The sequence below is a fragment of the Solenopsis invicta genome, chromosome 1, assembly GCF_016802725.1.
Source record: "Solenopsis invicta isolate M01_SB chromosome 1, UNIL_Sinv_3.0, whole genome shotgun sequence".
In the NCBI taxonomy this organism is placed as follows: domain Eukaryota; kingdom Metazoa; phylum Arthropoda; class Insecta; order Hymenoptera; family Formicidae; genus Solenopsis; species Solenopsis invicta.
Window position 1 is genome coordinate 25734449 of NC_052664.1, and position 18399 is coordinate 25752847.

Sequence of the window (18399 nt, forward strand, 5' to 3'; positions counted from 1 at the left end):
TGTACACTGCAAAAAAGTATGTAAAATTACATAAGCAAGTTTAAAATTTGTACAATTTATAATGCAAATACATATACATGTCTGTCACAAATCGTATAATTAAAAGTAGTGTGTAAAATTACATGAACAGGTCTAAAAATTATACTAGATTAGATTAAATTAGAATTGATGGAGACGGAGATTCTCGAACCTACGGAAAGTCAAAAATTCACGTCACTACGTAGGAGCGCAGAAACTACGTCATTACGTTTTAAGGAGCCATTTCGTTTGGAATAATTTTTATTTTCAATTAATAACAACAACATTTAAATGTACATTACGACTAGCGTGAGGTATTCTCTTGTTCCTCTCATTCTATTTGGTATGATCAAGTAAATACAATAACAGATAACCGCGCTGAGTCCGATAATATTTAGAGTCGTTTAAATGCGCTTCTATACATTCAGCGCGCCGATAAGAGCACAAGTGACTTCATCGGACCGGAGAACGACGCGAAACTACACGACTGAAGAAGACAGTTCACACCTACAGACAGATTATCTACACGAATATAAATATTTACAACGATCTTAAATTAGTGGTAACTCAACGTGCGGGTCGAAACTGGAAAACACGCGCGTTAAATGAAATTCAGAAAGAAAGAATCAAGTCGAAATCGAATATACAGGGTGTGCCGAGTATTTTCTCATTGCTATATGTATCTTTTGACGAATTTAGGCTCGATCTTTTTAGCTAGAATTCAACAAGATTTTAGTCATTGCCGTTCACATAATTTTAACTGTTAATATTTAATGTTTCGATTTCAAAACTCTGTTAAGAATATTTAATATAGTAACTGAATATAATCAACTTATATCCATATAAAATTTTAATTTTTTTTTTTAACCAATCGTCGATATTAAATATTGAAAAAAGCCATTTCTCCCATCAAATTTTTCTAATGCCTGGAAAAATTCCAAATTTATCGAACAATGTATGTAAGAGAGAAATGTGAGAAAAATTGTGAAAGTTCCGTATACACCCTGTACGTGAAAGACGTGGGTGGTCTACGGATGGCATACACAGCAGTATCTTTTTCTAGATTAAAAGAAAAAGAAATCTGTGGGACCGTCCATGGGTCGCCGGTGGCATCGAAGGGAAAGGTGGCGCGGCTAACCGGCCAGGAAATGTCCTCCTACTCCCTTCTCTCGCCCTTATCTGATCTAAATTTCTAATTTTACGGGAAACGGAGAGATATCTAGCGGCCGGAGAGACTCGATTAACACCGTCGATATACACGACAGGTACGGTAAGGTCGCACCCTCCCGGCACAGATCCTTGTCTCGTCGAGGAACGATTAATTATCTCGACGCCTCGTGGCCGAATCGTGAATGCACTTTAAGAACTGGATACCGTACGCTTTTGAAACCTGGTGAAACTTTCGGACGATCTTCTCGCGCGCGGTACCACTGTGATTTACGCGTAATTAAATTTGTATCGTTTTTCACGACTATTCCTCGTTTCTAATCCAACATGCATTCACGACGCATCATGCGTTCAAATGTCCAAGAAACACTCGATTTTCACGGTGAAATCAAAATGATGTCATTTTACTGAAATTTTGACGAAAATTTCGCTGAATTTTTTTTACGTCAATTTGATGTGACTGCGATATTGTGCGTTACTTGAGAGCGAGACGTATGACACGAAAGATTTACGGAACGTTGTGACATAGAGATACGTGAGTTACGTTAAATAAGAAGTCGAGCGTTCAACTTCGAACGATCATATTCTCATCTGTCACCCAATCAGCAAACAATGTTTTTTAAATATTAAAAAAAAAAACATTTAAAAAACGTTCTTTGCTGATTGAGCAGTTCATGGTTCTTAATCGAGATTTTGTGCATTTGGTTGTATTGAATCGTCAAGGAACAAGAAGAAAAAAAGAAGAGACTCCGTTGCGCTCGCGCGCATGGAAAGAGTGGAATCCAAGATTTCTCTCGATATACGACGAGAATAAATAATGTTGACAAACGTCGGAGTATCCTCGACTGACAACGATCGTACACGCGAGATCTGTGCGGTACTGATACCTAATGGGAAAAGTGAAATGCACCGGCAGAGCAGCAGCATCGTAAGTCAGAGAAAATAGTAATTGAAATGCGCGCGGTAAAAGTTCGACTCGACGTGCAGTGAATACTGTTTTCGTGTGTGAACTATGAGTTTACAGCATCTAATAATATAACGTTATATCTAGAAACATATACAGACCGTTCCACTTCCCACACGGCACAGACGTTTCTAAAGGACGTCCGTACGACATTCGAAGGACGTCCGTGCGTCTCTTATCCTTTGGATAAAGGTGTGCTGTATGGGTTGACGCAAAAGATTTACATACCATCGTTGTTTTACGACAAAGTGTCTTATCATGGTGCAATTTTTTGCCTCTGAATTTTGTCGCATCTTCGAAAAGGTATTATTCGTGGAACATTATGCACATAAACGCATATACAATTCTCTTATAAGAATCAAAAGATTCGATGAATATGCACAAGACTTACTCTTAAACGTAGTATAAATATTCGCTATAAATATGCAAGATAAATATAATTAATTATATTTATAATATTTACGATGTAATATAAATATAATATTAATTATACATTTAAAATATAAATATAATATTACTCATATGCGTTTACGATGTAATATAAATATTTTTGCAAAGCATATTTACAAAGAGAAGAATATACACACGAAAATCTGCGTGCACATAATAAAACAAAAATCTTTTTTGCATGTATTAAAATAGAAAATTTACATTAATACGCGCAACAACAGTTCTCTTGAAACAATCTTGTTCACGTAATCTACTCTGTGGGAGAAACGAGATACGCGAGGAAGATAATTTTAGAAAAATTTTAATTCTGACTAGACATAACAGACTCTCTAAGAGCAAACGCAAATTATATCAAGTTAATATCTTTTAATTGTATTTGATAGTAGTCTGCAACGTCTCTGTTTAAAGTACCGTGCTATTGCATAAAACTGCGAACAAGAGCCTATCGTTGCTAGTTTTGTGTCATTACTAACGCCGTTAATATTAGCTATTTCATTGTAATGTGTGTTTGTTTAAACTTCAAAGTTGTAATTTTGCTCTTTGTAATTACAGTGTCATGTTGTAGTTGCGTGTCATCCATTTTGAATTAATTTCGAAGAATGTCGGTCTATCAACAAATGCAGTTTGCCTACGTATTTTCAGTTTGCTCATGTACAAAAAAAGAAGAAATAATACTTGTAGAAAAAACAAAGTGCTGAATCGAAAAACTAAATGATTCTATTATTATATTTCCAAAAGTAAGCTTTCTTACAGAATTGAAATATAAATTAGCGATTATTTTGCATAATTATGACAATTGTGTAATTAATACAAAATAGTGATCCGAATTAGTTACAACTTTTGAGCCAACTTTCATATTGATGCACTCTCCTCTATACTGGTGGCGTTTGATATGCAGGTATAAAGAAAAGTCTTGCGATACTTTGCCTCAAGAACTGGCACATATAATAAATGCTATAAATATAATTATAATTATACTATTATATAATTATAATTTTATTTACTGTATAATATAAATACGAAAAAGTTCGCGCAATTAATTCGCGCAATTAATTGTCGAAATTTAGTACGATTGCAATTGACGGGCCAACAGTTTAAAATAAAGTATAATTATTATAGAAATTCTTGTAAGAAAATATATATAATTAATTATAGAAATTTTTTAATTGTTAGAAATATAACAATTATTCAAAAAGGAAAAAAGTTTCGATAATAGTTCAGCATTTAGAAAGTATATTCTTTTTATATTCATTGTAGGTTCTTTGAGGCAAAGCGTCACGTACTTTAGAAAGAGCTCGTTAAAATAACGAGCGGTCCAAGGAAAGAGAAAAGAATGGGCATCAACAGAAAGGCAGCTAAATTATAACTAAATTCGCTTATTGAATCGTGTAAAACATGAAAAATCATTACCGATTATTTCTCTCGGCACTCTTGAAGCCAATCCAGTTGGTGCTAGAAGAGTGCACAAATTATATACAATTATTATAATAATAAAGTTTCCAACTATTATACACTTTATTATTATTCCAATAATAATAAAGTACATAATAGATTTTAACGCGCGAAAAATAAGAAAATGTGATACAAAGCAAACGCAGAGGTAAAGTGCACGCAGATTAAAAATTAGAAAGAGCTATAGTCTCTAACGTCTCATAATGTCCTCTATAGTGAAGCCGAGCTTGTGCGTACTGTTCTTCGGTATTGGCAGGAGACCGCTCACCCGCTCTGCCATTTGTCTGACCTCTGACGACATGATCCTTGAATCCGACGACGCCGAGGTCTCGATCCTGAGGTCTTGCGGAACCTCGTGCGTCATGAGATGCGACTTTAGGTTACTCCTCTGATTGAAGCTCTTGCCGCATATCGTGCACTTGTGCGGCGATTCCTCCATGTGCATGACTTTATGAACCGCTAGAGTCCTGCTTTGGCAAAATCCTTTACCACACTCGTTGCATTTGAACGGCTTCTCCTTACTGTGTATATATCTAAAATGTAAAAAATTTGTCAACCCTGAAAGGAATTTGTCACAAACCTGAACTACTCTTTCGTAGAATCTGATAAATTTATAGACTATATAGACAACATGAATTATGCAATATTACACATGTATCCTATCTATGCTCTAATATAATATAAATCTTACAAAATTTTCTATCTTGTAAATTGATCTTTTTTTGTGATGCTTGGTAATCCCTGTTCAATGTCAACTTTTCTCTTCCATTTCTAATCTATATATAACTGCATGTGGATTCTATTATCAACAATAAGTTATAAAGCAACTTGATATCTCCTGTTTTCACAAGGATGCGCATGATACAAAGTATCGATATCGATAAGTGATAATATAGTCGGCATTGATACCTTTATGCGTAATTTTTTAAACGGAATAAAACTTTCGCTGTCACCGCAGGAAATTATATTTTCGATTTCATCACAAAAAATTGATATTAGTATAAAATTACCGAAATCATTAATAGTAACTTTCGTTAAGTTATGTGTTTATGATACGTGCTGATGATATACGAACTTTTAATTTTGTTTTCTTTTCCTTCGTATACACAGAGGATGTGATTTAGAGATGCTTGAGAAACGTTTAAGACATCGTTCGAGAGATGTGTTTCCAAACAATATATGTATAAATAAGTAGTGGATCTTGATGCCTAATATTATTTTATATGTAAATTTTAAATATATTTTCATTATAACACATTTTTATAATTGCTGCAGAAATGTAATATTATATAATATCTGCTGCTGTTAATATTTGTTATAACATTTATGTATAATATTTTTAAATTATAAAAAATATTTTGACATTACGTCATGGTAATATAAGTCTCAATCGATAGATGGGCCGCGGGCGATGTGCGTACTCGTTATAAAAAATTATTTAGTCTACTATAACAGTCAGACGGTAATAACAATCAATTGATAATTACACCAGACTAGATAAATCAATTATTACAATGAATTTTTGCGCTGATATTCAAAGCATGATGATTACGATAAAAAAAATATTTTTGGATTATTAACTGACAGATAAACAATATCATATGTATCAAACATTTTTTTAAAATATTGATTTCTAAATAAAATTAAACTGTTATAGGAGTCTTATACGGTCAATAATATTGTCAGTAACAACAAATAAACAATACAGAATAGATTGATCCATGTACAGTTAATTGGTGGATTGATGTAGAACATTGATGTTCTAAATTTCTTGATTTTCGAGTATCAGTATCGCTGCTGTGTGATAGGAATATTGACAATAATACTGGTTGTGTGAAGAGGATGTGCGTCAGTATTTCTGACAGTTTCACAATCATGGATGTCGTAATCGCAGAAATAACCTTAAATTATAAAAATATAAAGGTATACTGTCAATATTGCTGATTCAATATTATTGATCAGTGTTTGATCATTGATTGCGTAAGGTCCCTATTAGACTGAGCAAAGTATTTCCTAAAAACTTTAACGTGTTGAAAAAGATTTTTCTTCCAATTCAATCTCTATATACTTTTTTAAAACAAAAATCGAAAATTAAATTAAATATGTATAAATTTTTAAAAGTATAGATTTATAAAATCATGTTATTTTGAAGAACCGCCAATGTTTGTGCCAATCAGTAAATGCACCATGAAATATTTATTTTATACTTCCTGAAGGTAAAAGAATTGCAAAAACTTAATAGATACTTTTCCAAACGCGTGACAAGGACAAGGTACAAAAAAAGAATAGAAAAAAATCTATGAAAAATTATATGGGTACATTCAAAGAAAATTTCAAAGTTTCTTTATGAACTTCATGGACATTATCCATAAGGACCTTTTCAAAATGCTCTTAAACGATGCATATGATTTATTGCTTTATTACATCCGTTAATTGTATTATTTTACTACATTATTGTATTATATTATTGTACAAATCCTCAACTCCCGCGTTGTGTCATTTTTTAACTTTTATTTTTATTCTAAAATCTCGTATTTCAATTTAGATGTAATTTTACTTACTTTTAATTTCAGTTGTGGAAAAATCAAAATAGTTAAATTAAGATTCAAATTTATATTCGCGTATTTACTATCGCAGATTAATTGAATTTAATAAACAGAGTCGTACTTTTTACTTGCAAAACAGAGAATAACGATTTTCAATAATGCTAACTTTTGAGAAGCCAAAATTGAGCTTGAATGGCCAAGAATTTCCAGAAGTTAGAAAATTAATTACAGACAGAATTAAAGATAATTGTGATTTGACATAGTAAATACTACGGAATTTCATTTTTGTGGTTAATAATCATTTTAAACGCAATTTAGAAGATAGTTTTTAGTTCCTTTGTTATTTTCAATTGATTTTTTATTTGGGAGTTTTATTAAAAATATAAATATTTAATAAGGATAAATATCAGAGCTTAAAAAAATATTTTTTGTTTATTTATAAATGTACTAGAGAAACCCTACTTTACAACTCTTGTTCATACTATAAATGCGAACGTAATTTTGTCCTACGTCAATGTAACGTCATCATCGACGTATTATCGTCGTCGGATCAGCAGAATTAAAGGGCGTGTTTTGAAACTTACCGATGATCCCTCAGATGATCCTGCCTGCGGAAGGCTTTCCCGCATATGTCGCACGAGTACGGTCGCTCGTCGGTGTGCGTCCTCTCGTGAATCAGCAGGTTGTAGCTCTTCGTGAACTGCCGATTGCAGAACTTGCAGATGAACTGTTTCTTGGGTCTCTGACCCGTCGATCTTCGCGCGAGAAACGACGGCGGCTGCGGCGGCGGCGGTACCGGAAATACCCCCGGATGACCCTGATAGCAGAGATAAGGCCGCTGGGGGCAGCAACCCCGAAACGTCAGCAGGGCCGACGTTTCCTTCAGCCAATTACCGATGAGAGCTGCTTGATAGTTGCTGGCACTATGCGTTGGCTGGATGTGTTGCGGCTGGATATATCTGCCGTTGAGGAAGTTCGATTTGACCCATTTCGAGGTTGAGAAAACCACATGCTGTTGCTGCGGATGTTGCTGCGGATGTTGCTGTTGCTGTTGATGCTGATGCTGATGCATCGATCTGTCGATCGTCGGCGGCGTCTGCGGCGGCGTCAGCGGCTCCGTTTTCGTCTCCATCTGCGCGTCTCCTCCCGCACCTTCGAGCGTCAAAGGCGAAAATAGAACCGGTCGACTCCGAAAACTCCGAAAAAGAGATCGTCACTTCAGGAATGATCGATCGTGGGCGATCGACGCCTCGCTCGCGAGATCCACATAGGTCTCCGTTTGTTTCGAATCCGGGACCTACGTGCGGGAAGCGAAAGCGTGTGTGCGATGACGAAAGTCCGCGAGTGCGGTCCGGAGAACGGCGAGAGGGAGAGAAAGGGATCCCGAAAAAAAAAAGGAACAAGAAGATATTTACTCGAGAGTCGGCGCGATACTAAGCGACCGAGTGCCACGGCCGGGCCCAGGATCGCCGTTTACCTGGCGCCAACGACGACGACACGGTGGCTCCTCCTACCGTGTCCCGTACGCTGGATACGCCGGTTGGCGGCCCGACTTCTACAGGGGCGGAGCTTCCGGGTTGGGGTGACCCCCGGGGCGTCGCGACGCTACCCACCCGTGGACAACCGCGTTCTCCCGCCGCCGTCGTCGCCACGCGTCCGCAAGACGCGTCGGTGGGGGCGGACGGCGGATCGGGGTAGAAGAGGGAGGGGGGGGGGAGGAAGGGAAGAAGTATTTGCCGCTGCTACGACGTAAGTTGAAAATGTTGCGCCGATGAGAGATGAAATGAACGTGGCACGAACGTGTGTGCCACGCGTATGTCGTAAAATTTACGTGTGATCTCCGTGTAAATTACTGTATAACTTCGTTAACTTCGGATACCAGGGGCAATAAGTAATGAGTGAAAGCTCTTCCTTCGTAAAAAGAAGAAAGGCACCGATCGGTGTCTTACATGTATCTCTTTGACAATAAATTATTTAACGAGCACAGCGGGGCTCACAGAAAAAAGTACTTAACGGATATTTATTTTAAAGTTATTTATTTTGAAATTTAAATATCATTCTCCCTCTCTCTCTCTCTCTCTCTCTCTCTTTGCTGAAATTTCGAGAAGAGAGAAAGAAAGTCGTGTTTGTGAGAACTACTAAGGGGCTTTTGATATTATTGGTATGTGCTGGTATTAGAAGTTTTTCTCAATTTTTCTCGACTACGATAAAATCGTGCAATGAGAAAAATGTATTTTTCAATGTATAAACGGTAATTTTCCATACGCGAAGGTAAAGCCCCGCGCGTTGCGTATGTACAACCCACACGTGCATATGCGCGTGAAATTCGAGGCACAATTCTGTTATTACAAACTCCATTGCAGTGAACGGACGAGCACGTTTCCAGCATGGTGCATCGGGTAATCGACTCACGCAAGTTTTCATGCGAGCCAACCACAGGGTCGACGGGCGCGAAACCACCCCTACCGTGGATAGGGATTACATATCACGAACCATTAGTGTATAAACAACATGGCGCCACTGGCATACGGCGCGAAACAACGCGAATTGTTATTGTGCCCCAACCGAATAGATCTGTGCCTTACTTTTAACCAGAGTTGAACGTTTACGCCTAAAATATGAATAATCTACATTACATACATGGAAAAGAAAAATAATAATTCACGAAGAAATGAAGAAATTTTGTTTCTTCGTGTAAGCAAATTATGTCTGTTATCAAATTCAAGAAGATTACTTATTTACTCTTTTCTGTATTGTGTTATCAAATTTATAACATTTTACATTGCTTATATTAACTACGTGAAAAAGATTCGTCTAAACATGAGGTAAATAATCCATGTAAACATAATCTTGAAATTTGTAGTACAACTCTATTAACATTTCGAGATAGTACTGATGAAAAACGTAGAAAGCAAAATATGTTATCATTATTTCATTGTTTAAAGAAGACAGTTTATAGATAAAACAAATTTTCTTCAAAAATTTCGTATTACTCACGTATAGATTTTTCTGTAAAAATTTATATACATTTTCAGTGAAAATTTCGTTATCGATTATATAATTTTCTATCAAATAAATATGTAGAAAATTAGAAATCTGTTTCAGAAAAATTTTCAGGTTTTTCGAAAGCCGACGACAATCGATTAATCATTCTTAATAACGCGTGGCTACATTGTTTCGTCGTATAGTGTTACTAATTGGGACAAGGATTTGTTTTACTTTTAGCAGCATAATCCATCTTCCTCGTCCTCATCCAATACTCTTTCCGACATATGGTCCAGTAATCTCATTATACGTTAACGATGCAGCACAGCATGATATTTGGGATATCGATGCTACCGATATATTCACCACGAATTTACATCAATGTCGGGGAAGATGAATCTTTACGTTGAGCTGTATTAATGAGAACAAACTGATGAAACCTGTTTGGTAAACGATCGATTTTTACGATATTTACGGCATCAAGTCGTTATTATTATACACATCTTCGGCTATTAAAAGTCGCTGAAGCGACGTTGGAATTAAGAGAATTTTTATTAAGATAACGACACGTAATATCTGCTTTTATAAACATCACTGTCTTTATATCTGATATAAATATATTTAGCATAAATGCTTGACCTTTAGTGCGAGATAACTGTATCTGTACATAAAGTAAACAAAATTCAAATTCAAAGTCAGAGAAAGAGAGAGAGAGAGAGTCATATTTAAAGCTAAATAGACACAATAAGAATTCTTATTTTTTAAAACTTAATTTTGGAAAGAATTTATCTAATACCTAATAAAATAGAATTAAAAATGTCATTTTGACGCAATAAATATAAAGGAAATTTCGACAATTACACAGTAGAAAATATTTTGTATTTATGTTAAAATTGGTTTTTGTTAAAATTTTGTGTTGAATTTTGGAACTTGAATATTAGTTTAACATAGCAGGATTACGTCATTTTAATACTTTGTGTTATTAATTAATATTTTAAATTCAGCACTTAAATTTTTAATATTAAAGTAACACAATAAATGAGCAAATAACATAAAAATAATGTAATTTTAATTTTAAGATAAATAAATAAATTGCACAACGTCAATAGATTATAAATGTTAATTTTAGTAAAATAATATGTTTCCGCAATATATTTACACATTGCATTAAAGTTGCATTTTTATGTTAATTTTTTACGTAATGTTTATGTTATTTTCTAACATATTCATCTCGTGTTAAATTAACACAAATTAACAGAAATTTGAGTGAACCATTTTGGACACGTGATACATGTTAAATTTAACACAAATGTTCCAACTGTGTAGTGCGCGGTAAGATATCATAGACTGTATCATTATCGGTAACAATATGTGGTAAAGATTATCTTATCGACTTATCGATTTATAACGGTACAGACAGCGTGACACCGACGAAGAAGCCACGTCCACATTCACGAGTTGAGAAGGAAGCTTTTGTTAATGGCGTGAAATGACGTAGCGCGCTATTTCAAATATCATGTTGCTTCTCTCGTTTACGAATCCTTTGATCGATTTGATGTCCGATATCTTTGTTAATAACGATATCAATTACATTCTTGAGTTTAGGTTTAATTTTATATATAAATTTATGTATAAATTTTTATCAAATGTAATTTTTAATTCACTGTTCGATAAACATGCAAAATTCAAAAAAACAATATTTTATTCATAGATAAAAATCAGCGTAAAAATACTTTTCACGAACTATGACACGAGAAACATTTCAATGATACTTGGTTGATTCGTGTCTTAAACACGATTCTTTTTAATCAGGATATTTCCCCAAACTCTTTGAACACGAGTGCCAGTTCTGCCCGTAAATTCTTTCGACGTGCATAAAAAAGCGCATGGAAAACTGACGGTATTTCACTGATCGCTTTTCGCCTGGAAAGTAATCTTGCACAAGAGAGGAATACTCTGTAATCGTTATCGTTTCTCGATCACGCTGCGGAGATGGGATGAGGGGAGGATTGGGGGAGAAAGGAGGAGCGAAAGAGAGAGAGAGAGATAGAGAGAGAGATAGAGTATGTAGAGGGAGAGACGACTCTTCGAAACCTGTCTCGTATAATTCCACAAAATGTTTAGCATACAAAGACAAATATAATGGTCGCCGAGATGAGGTTGCGACGAGATCACGGGCCCCGGGCGGGGATGGTTAATTCAGTTTCAAGCTCCATCAGGCAGGCAGATCCCCTCGCCGCCCGTTCACCCCCTTCGCACGCTCTCGTCACCCCTGAAGCGTCTTTGTACGTCGCCGTCATCCATCTATCTCCCTCGTTTTCCCCCTTCTCTCTCTCTTTCTCTCTCTCTCTCTCTCTCTCTCTCTCTCTCTCTCGTTTGCGTTCTGCCACTCCTTGCAAAACTACACAGGTACTGGAACTACCAAATTGAACGTATACTTGCTAGAACACACGCCCTCCCCTAGTCCCTCTCTTTAACATGTCGGATTAAAGCTCCTTTGAAACAGCAGTACATATTTATGAGTCCTGAACTTTTTCTTTTATCCAGTGCTTTTTTTTAATAAAAAGAAATGTTAACAAACTTAAAACCACTTTTATTCTTCTAGAAGATACTCCGCTTAACGTTGCATGTTTAATACTGCGAGTATGGGAGGTAGCAAAATTCCGCGCACGTAAAAACGTGTATTATACTTACTAGAGTGTTTAAAATATGGAACTTATTTATGTAAGAGAGGAATCTCAGAGAAAATAATCTCTCAAACAATTTCCCGCTCGACATTGGTAAGGCAATATCTTTGGGAACGCGGTCAATAATTGAAAGAATTTTTAGTGACTTTCGAGAGCCTCGGGTGAAAAATTGAAACAAACATTTGACTCCACAGAGAAAAGCACGCTGACTCAATTTTTCTCTTTCTCATCTCCTTTCCATGTCGTTCACAGATTATCTACTGGGTCCTCTCGAAGTCGAAGAACACTCAAGACACACTGGCATCTTCACCAGACGGTGACAGTCTGTTTATAGGATAACTTTCGAAATTAACTGCCCTCTCGTGATAAAGGGTGCAAAGTTTGTCACAACCTGGCCGGGGCTGTGATTTAAACGGAACCAACTTATGTATGGAGTAAACTACTGCGAGAGGAGATTATGTTCAACGAAGAAATGCTTCGATTATTTGTAAGTAACAGCTATCTCGACAAAAACTTATAGAGCCAATTATTTAATATTTATATTCGATTTAAGTATTAACGAATTGTTAGATATAAATAGAGACTTTTATATTGGAAAATATAATAATTAAAATTTATTAGAACGATTTGACAAATATTCTAAAGTTGTTTGTGTGAGTACATCAATCGGTTTTATATATTATTGTTGATATATTAAATTTTAAGTTTGAAAATTAAATGGCGTACATTAACAAAGAAACAATGAAAATAAAACTTTAATTAGTACAACTATTTGGGAATTGTTAAAAACGGATGATATATCATTGCGAATAGTTATCTCATTCCATTTCAAGTTCAGCGCTCTTAAAAAAAGGTGAAACCTCGTATTTAATTCGACACTATTCAAGTGGCATTCTGGAAGCGGTAGAAGCCTATCTGGATCACTGCCACTTGAAAAACAGGCGCAGCGATTTTCTGATTTCTCGCTTTTCTATTCTCGACCACAGATGTCAAATGCTGTAAGATTCAGGTTACGCTTGCACTGAGGAAAAGGAAAAACAAAACTTTTCTATTCTCCCTTTTAAGCCCAATCCGCTTGGGGTAACCCTGAATATTTCTCTCATTAATCACATAATCACACAAATTGCGGCATTTGGACCACACGCAGATTTTGTGAAAACCGTCTTTTTTGTGGAAATCGCTCGGTTATATAACTTCAAAAGCAAAATCTTCAAAAGTAAAACAAAATTAAAGACGAAAGAGTTATGAATTAATTGTTTAGTTACAATAAGATAAAATGACAAATGGGAGTGAAACGCTGTAGTCGACTCTCTCATATATTAAACAATACATTTCTTGAATATTATGTTCAAATGCATCCAAACGTTTCGAATCGAAATTCGAATCATTTTCAATGAAAACACAATATCTCTTAAAATTATTTCTTAAAAATAATCTTGTGGTGAGGACCATGATATCAGGAAACAAAATTGAATTTCATTAAGATTGCAAGACCGAATGATATACATATTTTCTACAGGAACATTGTTCCCCATAAATCCTACTGGGTAGATTAAAAACGTGTTTACAATTTTGTATTGTTAATTGTGTTAAAGATGATCTCTTAAATCAACAAATTAATATTAAACAAAAAGGTCAGTAAACAGACAGAATAGAAAAATGGAAATAATAAAAATGTTGTCAGTTCAAAAATGATAAAGAGACGCGCTCGATACGCTCAATTGTAACTTCGTGTAACTCTTTGCGATTAAACCTATTTACGAGAACTGAAGCCAGAATGCTTTGATAGAACGCTGATGGCTGAAAATAATAATAAAATTTTCCACAATATTATTTGGGAAAATATATCACTTCGAAAACTGTGTGCAGTGGCGCTGCACCTGTCGAATTAGCTACATATATTGCTACACGTACGTTTAACGAAGGATGCACAAGCATTACCTGTAAATCCTCCAAATAATGCAAGTGAAAATAGGTCCCTATGCATATGCATATGCCGCTACGGAAGATGAAAACCGTGTATGTACATACCTTACACGAAGATGCGCGCGCTAAGCAGTACAAAGGAGAAGAGATTACGACGCAGGCAAGAACAAAGCGATTGTTTAAGTTTAGAAGTATCCACCTCGGCAAAAGGTTTGCTTTATAGTTTTGAAGTAGACGATTCGGTGTAAGTGTAAAACTTTTGATGTTTTCGTAATGTAAAGTGAATATAAAAACTTTAAGTGCGTTTTCCTTGAAAAGTTCAATATACGTGACCAATTATATCTTCAAAATTTTTTAATTGGATTAACGTGCAATTTTATACACTTTTTCTAGACACTAAAAACTAGTTCCTTGAGTAGAGTTTCTTTTACGACGTTTTGTTTCTTTCTTACTAAAAACGAACATTGAAAAAATCGACATGTTTATGTTGATTAATTGTCTTTGTTTAAATGCAATATTTGGAAAAATTGCTATATTAAATTTAAGTTTCGATTTTAAAAAGCTTATGCTTATTTTGCTTTCAGATGAATCTTGTAGAAGCTACAAAAAGTTTGATTACAAGTTCGATTTTGAGCTGCATTTGCGATTTTAAAACGCACACAATTTTGCAATTAAAAATGTAATTGTATTGTGATTAAAAAGAAAAATTGTGATAGTAGCAATAAATCGTAAAATCGCATATTTCTACTCTCTAAATTCTTTGGAGTGGATTGTCACTCTAAAGAGTGAAAATTCAGCCACTCTTTAAAGTGAGATTCCACTCGAAAGAAGTGAGATCTATTACCAAAAATTTAGAAAGTTTATCCTAAAAATCTGAAAGTGATGGAAATTTTCCTTCTCGTATATTATTTGCATTTTTCATAAATTTTTTTTAGGAGCAACTCCAGTTTAACAATAATACAGATTATTAGACACCTTTTGTCAAATTAGTTTATACTACTAGCGGCAATGATCTTAGTATTACCTATATCCTATTTTTCTTAGAATATTTATTATAATCTGTAACTTTTCTTTTTCTACCTTTGCATCAAGGAGGAAGATATCAATAGTAGTCGATACGACATTAATTATTTACAAGTATTTTGCTGTTTTGCGCCTTTCGCATTTAACAATAATGTTTAACCCATGAAGTCACCTAGTTCTTATTTTTTATGTAAACAATCACTTCGAGTGATTTTTATACGTCGTTCGGACGATTTTTTTTTCTTTCATATTTGCGTTCTATGTACCAAAATGCATAATTTAATACTCAACAGTTGTAATTACACGAAATACGAATAGTCCCTGATTTGTTTTCCGAAAACTCTAAAGCGATAAAATTCTCTATTGTGCGTTTGTATTCTTTTATTGTATGTAACATTTCTTTATAATACTACATATCCTTTTCTGAATAAAACAAAGTCTTAACAACAGTTTTTTTTTACATTTTTTCATCTTAAAACATAAATTTCAGAATATTCCCAAACTGGCTTTGAATTGTCCCGCGTTCGATGTTGTTCGAAACATTTTTATATGTAGTTCAAAGCAAGTACATTTCCGTGTTCTAGCCATCGGCATTGTGAAGGGGAAGGTTCACCCTTTCAAACCGTCCAACTTTTTTTTTAATGAATGCAGGACTCGGGAGACACAAAAGAAAAGAAATGTTCCGAATAGCCCCGGTCTCCCCTATTTTCTGGAATATAAAAACTAGAGATTTACTTTCTGGAATATAAAAACAAGGTGATTAGTCTCAAATTAAAGGAAAAGACTCAATTGCTAATCCAAAAAAATTCATTTTTATCAATACAAATTCTTAAGAAGAATTAAAAAGGCATATTCTATTAAAAGTATGTACATTTTTTGTCTACGTTATTACAGAAATTTCATGGAAATGCTACTCCATTTAGATTTCTTTCAGAAGAATGCTCTCTTTGTGCACGTTCTACCATATATTTCTAAAGCATTTCCAATGAAAATATTAAATTAATACTATATTTTTTTTTTTCTTTGTTTTACATATGTCTTACATATATCTTCCTGGATTTGACATAACAAATTTTCATCAAAAATGTTGCAAACAAAATTTACTTTTTATGACTGTGTCAGGAAAGTCTCGCATTTATATGCCTAAAAATTTAGCAAAATTTCAAACACGACGAGCAACGTTCATTGGCCTCATTCGCCGATCATCCCCTTTGAATCCATGCGACACTCGATATATATTTTCCCGTTATTAAAGCTTCAAATCGTTTATAGGCGATATCATCTGCTTAGTCTCAATAGCCGAACAGACGCCCATCGCTTCTGCCAGTCTCTCGGCTCGGGGTGTCATATGCCCCGTTCAGATAATATCTACGCGGCTATACGCGTAAGATGTCACGTACTTAACTCCCATGTGTGGAACGATACGCGAAGTTGCGTGAACTTAAACAGAGACCTTAATCCTCCTCCTGAACTACCGAACAGTTTATCACGTTCGTTTTTATTGCTCTTTCATTCGATACGCGTCGCAAACCTCTTAGCTGCATATGCAATTCTTGCACGGCCTAATAAGAGAATAAGAGCCACTCCTATTCTTATTTTGCAATTACTGCGCGCACAATTAATCTTTAGCAATTCATGTAGAAATTGCTGGACGCCAGATGTAACTAAAACGCAAAATTTTTTCAAAATACACCGTATAGGAGAAAGAAACAAAGTAATATTGCACTTATACATAATTAAAATAAAAATAAAAAATCAAACACAGTATAAACGAAAAGCCTTATCAATTATAGCTATAGATCTTAGTGCTGATATTTATTGTGCGATTTTATATACCTTATCAAATTCATTGCGCGTCAAATAATTTTTCTGTCTTAAAACAGTAAAATTCTAAATGGAACAAGAAATAGAAATATCACGATATTAAATTGAAAGTCAATTTAATAATAATTGATGCTAACGAGCATCTAAACTCGTGAGAACTCTTTTTCTTTAAAAAGAACTGTAAAAAATTTATAAACAATCAAAAATTAAAATTATAAATTTGATGAAACTTACTTTACTCTGCGAAATTATTCTTTCCTTCGAAATTTTAGAGAATTCTATTCGTGAAATTTGATATATATGTACTTAGAAAAACATTGAAAATATCTTTTAGAAATATCAGCGCGACATTCTCTTTCTAAATTATCACGCAGAGCTTACATAATATAACACAATCGATGTAACGCGCAAACGCAAATAACCACGCGACTTTCGCGAACGATATACGAGCAGCGATCGAGCGCGATTAATCTCTTTGAATTCTTTTTTTCTCGCCGACAAAGCACAGATGCATTTATTGTTTTCGATAGTGTCTCCTCGACGGCAGCTTGTACTCGGCCCCGTGGCCACACCCACTCCATTAAATCGAGCATCGATATCGTGTAACTTTCTTATCTGCCGTTATCTGGCCTTTGCTGATTCAGCATTTGCCCAAGCCTGCTACCGTGTCGATAATAATTCTATTTTAATGTCAACGCGGACACGCATTGATCTCCGCCACGCATCAAGGCGATTTTCGTATGTGCGACGAAATGAAATGTTACGCAAAGGATCAAATGCATGCGGGGGCAAAGAAACGATAAAAGGAAACAATGCGTCTCTGATCGTTCTTATCAGCTGTCTCCTGACTTTCAAGTCTCGCAGAAACCTTTCTCCCCTCCCCCCCCTCTCTCTCTTTCTCTCTTTCTCTCTCTCTCCTCCGCCGAGCTCATCAGAATCTGCATCATTCATATTCATTGCATGTACGGTATGTGATTTTAAATAGCGCTCTGCTTAGAACGCGATCGGGGAAATTAGCAATCTCGTCGAGAGAACGAGCGATCGTTCCGCCCGTCAAAGGCGGATCATCGCTTTCCGCGGCGCGGCGCGGCGCGACGCGACGCACGTACGTCAGCGGCGTTTCAGAATTTTACGGCGGAGGTAGTCGGGGACGAGAGCAGATCAAAGGCGCCGCTATCGGCGCAAAGCTGTTTTATGCTCGCGTGGCGTTCGCACGTGTGTGTACATACGCACACCGCGGCGTGTATGGTACACAGCGCGCGAGACTTCCTTGGAGCAGGGCCGTGATTAGCGATGCAAGGTGGCCAGAGAACTTTAGGAATCGAAGCTCTCGAGCTATCGAATGCTTCGGGAAACC

At 35.5% G+C, this 18399-nt stretch overlaps 1 protein-coding gene across 1 annotated transcript; it reads right to left on the reverse strand.

Moving 5' to 3' along the window:
• Nucleotides 1-261: 261 nt before the first annotated feature.
• On the reverse strand, nt 262-8118 carry LOC105202011 (protein odd-skipped). Its single transcript, XM_011170353.3, has 2 exons — nt 7182-8118; nt 262-4584 (listed from the first exon to the last, which is right to left on the reverse strand). Exons 1-2 carry the CDS (start codon nt 7727-7729, stop codon nt 4242-4244), a joined length of 891 nt encoding a protein of 296 aa, XP_011168655.1. The 5' UTR covers nt 7730-8118; the 3' UTR covers nt 262-4241.
• Between the last annotated feature and the right edge of the window lie 10281 nt (nt 8119-18399).